The sequence below is a fragment of the Suricata suricatta genome, chromosome 5, assembly GCF_006229205.1.
Source record: "Suricata suricatta isolate VVHF042 chromosome 5, meerkat_22Aug2017_6uvM2_HiC, whole genome shotgun sequence".
NCBI lineage: Eukaryota > Metazoa > Chordata > Mammalia > Carnivora > Herpestidae > Suricata > Suricata suricatta.
In genome coordinates this window covers 15,353,463-15,360,456 of record NC_043704.1, presented here as the reverse complement: position 1 = coordinate 15,360,456, position 6,994 = coordinate 15,353,463, and the positions used below count along the sequence as shown (strand labels likewise).

The 6,994-nt window shown below is 42.4% G+C and overlaps 1 protein-coding gene across 1 annotated transcript; it reads right to left on the bottom strand.

Moving 5' to 3' along the window:
• Positions 1-6,123: 6,123 nt before the first annotated feature.
• On the bottom strand, positions 6,124-6,699 carry LOC115291595 (keratin-associated protein 11-1). Its single transcript, XM_029939113.1, has one exon. The coding sequence runs from the start codon at positions 6,697-6,699 to the stop codon at positions 6,238-6,240; it is 462 nt and encodes a 153-aa protein (XP_029794973.1). The 3' UTR covers positions 6,124-6,237.
• Positions 6,700-6,994: the final 295 nt, after the last annotated feature.

Sequence of the window (6,994 nt, the reverse complement as noted above, 5' to 3'; positions counted from 1 at the left end):
AGTTCATGAGTTCAAACTGCATATTGAGCTCATCTCTCAATGCAGAGCCCGCTTTGGATCCTCTCTCTCTCTCTCTCTCTCTCTCAAATATAAATAAACATTTTAAAAAAATAAAAAAGAATATCTCATAGAAAGATAGATCCTTACATGCTGTACGCAACCCTTGAATATATTAGATTACTGCCCAAAGGCATCCCTTTCCAGAAAGGAATATTTTCCTAAAACGGGTCTCCTTTGATAGCTGGAAAAAGAAGTCTAATTCAGATTCATTCACCGCTTTCAGAGTGCGTCCTAGGAGTCAGACTCACATTCACTCTTCGTTCTTACAAGACAGATGAGACGTAGCAGACACAGGCTCTCAGATCACCAGACCCACTTTCTCCTCCTTCTTCACCCACATACGCACCATATGAACCGATTCCTTGCACTTAAGTGCGACCATATGACTGGGAAGCTGCCAATGGAGTGTGAACAGAAGCCACTTTGCAGTCTGACTTGTAAAAAGTACATCACATATCTGATGAACTAGATGAATCATGGTTCTCCAGAGAAACAAAACTCTATCTGTGGTGTACTGTATTTGCCGTGTACATGTATCGGTGCTGTTCTCCAGAAAAACAGCCAATAGGAATATGTATATATAAATATATATATAATAAATATATGAACAAATATACAAATATATATGCATATATACATATAAATATATGTGCATATATACATATATATTACTGTTGGTTCTGTTTCTCTGGAGAACCATTATAAATATAGTACATCAATTATTAAGTAAGCTTTCAATTATAGAAATGAATAAGAATCTAAAAACTCAAACATTATACTATGACTACTTAGCATTAATTAAGTACTCAGCTGGGAATGATGAATGCCAGGCCACCAAATCTAACAGTATTCATCAGGCAATAAACATGTTTTAGTATTTTTTGAGTAAGAAAGTGACATTATCAGAATTGTGCCTTGATGGTGTTATGAGTTGATTTGCGTCTCCAAACATTTCTACACTGAAGTCCTAACCTACAGTACTTCAGAAAGTGCCTATGTTTGGAGATAGATATAATTGTAGATCTAATTACCTAAAGTGAGATCATACTTGAGTAAGGTAGGCCCCCAGTTCCAGATGACTGGTGTCCTTGCCAAAAGGGGAAATTTTGGGCGCCTGGATGGCTCAGTCAGTTAAGCATCCAACTCTTTATTTCGGCTCAGGTCATGATCTCACAGTCGTGAAATTGAGCCCCACATTGGGCTCTACACTGGGCATGGAGTCTGCTTAAGATCCTCTCTCTTCTTCTCCATCTGCCCCTACCTGACTCACACACACACACACACTCTCTCTCTCTCTCTCAAAGAAAAAGGGAAAAATTAGGACACGCACACAAACACACAGAGAGAGTGTCAGGTGAAAATGAAGATATATCAGGGTGCTTCTAAAAGCTAACTAAGGAACACCGAAGATGGCCAGTAAACCACCAGAAGCTCTGGGAGAGGAATGGGACAGATTCTGCCTCACAGCCGCCTAGGTGTGAATCCTGTTGACACCTTGATCTTAGGCAACTAGTCTCCAGACTGTGACACCATCAATTTCTGTTGTTCAAGCTCCCCAGTTTATGATACTTTGTTATGGAGGCCTTGGCAAGCTAATATGGACAGATATGGTAGATCTGTCCAGAAAGGACAGGGAAACACTGGGATCACTTAGGAGCTTATGCACTACTGGAGTGTAAGGTATGACTACCCATTGCAAGCAGGGATAGAGGAAATGCTAAGAATTGTTCCGTCTCTAGGGAATTAAATGTGTGGAATTAGGGAAAAGAGAAATAAAACATGGTGACCGGATTTTCATCCTGGGTCACTTCGAAGAGAGTGGCAGCATTAACCCAGAAGCAAGAATGAATATAATGAGAAGTTTTCATAAAAGAATATCTCATTTTAGGATTACAAATCTTCTCTGCCATGATGCAATTGAGGTGTTTCCAAGAAAATTTGTATTAAAATGCTTAATGGAGGAAAAATATGGTTTAGGGGCTAAACATTCAGATCCAAGCTGATAAAGTCACTTCTGAACAAATTTCAATAGTAAACTGTCTTATGGTAGAAAGTCTGGCAGCTCTGAAATCAATATACCTCTAAACAAATCCTAACCTAACCATACCCAGTTCTTGTTCAAGAGAAGAGGGATCACCTGCCTTTCCTGGGCACTAGAACAACTTCCAGGCATTAGCACAATCTTTATGCTGCATTGTCCCTTTTATCTGCCATTTCCATAATAAAGCACAGAACAACTTACACAAAGCCATTGTATTTGCTTAAAATAGCTCTTTGCCAGTGCTAATGGGAGCTCATTCCTGATCACAATTGCTATATAATCTGAAGCTTGTGACACAAATCATATCCTTAATTCATAAATTACAGTATGACCAATTTGAGTTTTGAAAATTTCTTGGAATTTTATTATAAGACATATTTCTGGAAACGCCTAGCAGGCTGTTAAATTCAGGAGAATAGAGTGTATTTAAAAAGTTGGAGCACATGATCTTACTAAATAAGGATCTCACTCCCATGAAAAGGCCACAAGGCTCTTCAGATATGAAGGCATTTATAAATTCCTAAGCATAAGCTATAGTTTCCAAAAACACCAAGAGACCAAGCATATCTACCAAGGCTAAGGTCAAATTACAGACCCTACCTTCTCTGAGGCCAGAAAGCAGTTTTAGAGGGCACTGGTCTGGGGCTACACCCCAATTTGTCAACCATTCATTCTTGCCATTCAACCAATTACTAGTACCTTCCCTTGACTGTGACAAGCTTTAGGTCTCCTAGATTTAAAACCATATGTCCCAGAGGTTGGTCGTATTTTCAGCTTTTATCATAATTGTAATATAGAGAAGCATCATAGATGAAAAAGATGTAGAGAAGGCTACCCTTATAATTGATGTGGCACCTTGGTGAGCCCTTACAAGCATTTGTAGGGGAAGCGCAAAGTACGTGGAATCCCTAGGTCGAAGCCATAGAAGAAAATATAAAAGTTCTATAGAAATTATTCTACTAAACTAAGCTCTGAGCTTCATGAGGGCAAGAATCACAACAGTTTTGTTTACTATCACAGAACCAGCACCTTGCACAGATGCTGGAACATTAGAGATAAGCTAGTTTTGAGGAAGGAAGGGAGGGAAGAAGGAGAGGTTTGGTTTTGAACTGAACATGATAATGTTCCAGACACAATGGCCCAGGAACTTCCTAATGTCTAAATTTCCAGTTTAAGTTGTTTCCTCACTAGAATACAAATGTCCTCTAGGTCCCGAACTTTCTGTAAAGTCTGTTAGATACACAAATATCTTGTGTAAGTGGATTCTGTGAACAGCAAGGGAAGAAGTTGTGCCAAGATGTCTTAGTCATTGCAGTTGGGACAGAAACAGGCTATGACTTAGGCAGGTGATCCGTCAAATGAACTAATTCTTCTAAGGTAAAAGCTTAGTGCACTGGGTGGCTCAGTCAGTTAAGCTCCGACTCTGGCTCAGGCCATGATCTCGCAGTTTGTGGGTTTGACCCCCACATCAGGCTCTGTACTGACAGCTCAGAGCTTGGATCCTGCTTTGGATTCTGTGTCTCCCTCTCTCTCTCTGCCTCTCCCCTGCTCTGGCTCTGTCTCTCTCTCAAAAAAAAAAAAAATTAAAAAAAATTTTTAATAAAAGTTCAGAGCCAAAGGGATTAGGAGAGGAAACAGTAAGGCATCTCCTCCCACCCTTTTGTCCCAGAGCCCTCAGAAATGCCAGGAGTAGTCAGGACTTCCACCAAAGAGAGAAAGAAGATGAGAACGCCAGGTTCCCATTAATATCAAATAACAGGATGCCTCAGCTGATGGCTGGGAGACACACACATTACCTTAGTTTATTCCTGAAATCAGAGGCATGAAATGCTACCCTTCTCTCCATTCTACAGGTGAGCTAAGGTTTAGGGAGCTTAACAAACCTGCAGCCAAATGGCAGAACCGGGATTCAAACCAAAGACCTTCAAATCACTTCCCTACCATGACAGGGTATTACATACGCACAAGACCCATTTCTAGGCCCCAGACTAAGAAGAGAAAGAAGTCTTTACCCTATCTCTTAAAAGACAGCACTGAAAGACAAACTCTGAAACTCTGTCATTTATTGTGACATAAAGCAAAGAATGGAGAGAATTTTTGAAGTTCAAGTACAAATTGAATAGCTCTAATAACAAGTCAGATAACTCCCCAAACAGAAATAAAGGCGAGGAAATAGGTTGGCAGCATAGCTGCCTCATCTTTCAACATTCACACCATCGCAGTAATGCCCCGAGCAAAAGCTTATTCATAGCAGCCCATAAACCCTTTGTTATTATATATTAGCAATATACAAATCTGTTGAGATGATTAGCCATCTAAAGAAAAAGAAATGGAGGGCATCTCTGTCCTTACAATTTTTATGGACAAATTAGAAAGCTAAAGAATAAAAAACAAAAAAACTAAATAATTTTTCAATCTCTGAAAACTTTGAACTTTCCAGATCACTGTGAAATGGCTGAAATAAACATTCAGTAAGAGTCATGTGAACAATAGCTCTGCAAGAGCCATTCGGGGTTCCCCCAGGGATTTACATTCTAGAGTAAGCCAGAACTTCTCTGGAATCCAGAGTCTGACTTTTAGAGACAATGGCTATGGAAATCATATATAATAAAAACTATGCCTTGTCTCAATGAGCTATTACCGTGACTCGTGCACACTAGCATGTCTTTGATAAGAGGGATCCTTAATTCTCAGAATAGAGTCAGCAGTGGGAAATTTTTGAAAATATTCCATCTATCTGAAAATCATCAATACCTCTCTAAAAAACTATTAGTGAAATTAGAAAACCATGTTGCTGTCAACAGAGGTAGCCAGTCAGAGTCTACACCAGGCATTAAGCCCCTCTGTTAGGAGAAAAGGCACTCCGCCTTTGCTCACGGCACAGACACCTCGTATGTCTCTGTTTTCTGTAAGAATCTCCCTCTTCTGTTTCTCCTTCAGCAACTCTGAAAAGAAAATATAGAGACATGTTTCTGGACATAACAGAGGAAAGGACAAAAGCAAACCAATCGGTGGCCAGTTCTCACTTTAAAAAAAAAAAAAGCAAAAAGAATTAGCAGGTTGACCACCAGTCCAGACGTTTGTTTAATCAGTACATAGGTTCCAAAAGAGAACAAGCACAAAATACCGCTCTTGATAAAATAAACCACCATATGTTTTCGAAGCTTGTTTTTAAGTCTCTCCTGCCCCAATTTACTAAAATTGGGGCTTTGGTTTACTCAGAGCATTTTGGGGGATCTACCACCACTCTTCTGTAGCAAATGAGGGAAATCTAAAACTAGAGCCACCCTTTGATGTCATGAATCTCAGGGCTTGGAACCAACTCTCCCACCTTCCTCCTTCTCCCTCCATCCTGTCTGACCACGGAGGGATCTTCTGCAAAGTTTTCCACTGTGGTTCTCTGATAAAGTAAGACCCTGAGACTCTAATGGACTCTGTTGTCCCCTTCACTGTAAAATCCCTCAAACTACTTGGTTTCCCGGGTAACTTTCCTTTGCCTACATGGAAATTATTCTGTGCACCCATACAAAACTGGAGTGAATACAGAGGACGCAACACTCTAACCACTATGTGTCTGAGGATTCTCTAACCAACTAAAATATCAGATATTCCCTTGCTCATCATGGAACGCAGTGACTGAACCCATACTCTAGGCTCAGAAAAGAAAGTCAGACTCTGATCAGCAAGGATGATTCACAGACAGCAAAAAACCCTCGCAAATAAAGAACTCTACTGAGACATACATTTGCAATGCCAAGTAAGCAGGTTTATTGAGAAAATACAGAGCGAGACAAGTTCCCTCCATCAGAGGCACAAAAGCAGAAGCCAGAAGACACAGCAGCAAGGTCAAAACACGTCAAAGCCACCAGAGACTGGGATAGGGGAAGGAAAGGTTCTGGAAACATCCAGACGCATATACGCCACCAGTGATCAACCCTTACAATAAGCTTGGTGCTAGCCAGAAAAATCATAGGTTGCCAGAGGCAGCCTGTTCGGAGCTAGCAGCCAAGCCGTAGGGCAGTCAGAAGAGGCATCAGCAAGGAAGAGTTGTTCAGGGACAGGCAGCTTCCTGGACGAGCCTGGAAACACCGCTGGCGGGTCCTGGAGACTTGATCCGCTCACTGGCTCCCACGCACTTAGCAAGTTCTCCGACAGCTGGACATGAAGGACCGCTGGTACGTCCTGGAGCCCCCGCAGGCTGGTTGGCAGACCGTGGAGACTCCTCCTACTGGCTGGCACACGGTAGAGATGCCACCCAGGGGCTGACAGCCACTAGAGACAAAGGTGACTGGCCGGCTGTAGGTGGTTGAGCAAGGATTAGAGACACAGGTGGTCTGTCGAGAGCAGGTCACCTGTCCAGCGCTGGAGGCACAAGGATTTGGCTGGTAACAGGTGGGCTGGCACGGAGCGGACTCACAAGTGGTCCCCTGACAGTGTTCCAGGAGCCAGGAGCCAGTCTGGAAGGAACTGGGCAAATAGATACCGCTCAGGCAGTCGGCATCCTGGGTAGAAGCCGTGGCAACTGGGGCCACCGGGACAGCGCAGTGTCCTCCAGTTGGCCTGGAAAAGCAGTTTCTTGTGGAGCAGTTGTAGGACATGGTGCGTGGAGAGCTGTGGGTAACTGGCTGAAGCTGGCTTCTGAATGGTGAATGTCCCTCCAGGCTCCTGGGCTTTTATATACCCTTGCTGGTGGGTGGGGCTCCCGCCCTGGTCTTCCTGGCTTCTCTGGCGCAGGCCAGCATGCCTTAGAACATCTTGTGAATCCCTAAGTTAATTGTCCCTTGAGAAGCCTTCATCCTCATAAAGACAGTTTAGTAGTTTGGTAACTAAATCACAAGGCTTCTGAACTGTACTTAGTCCAGGATTAAGATGGTTACTTGCAGCTTCAAAGCT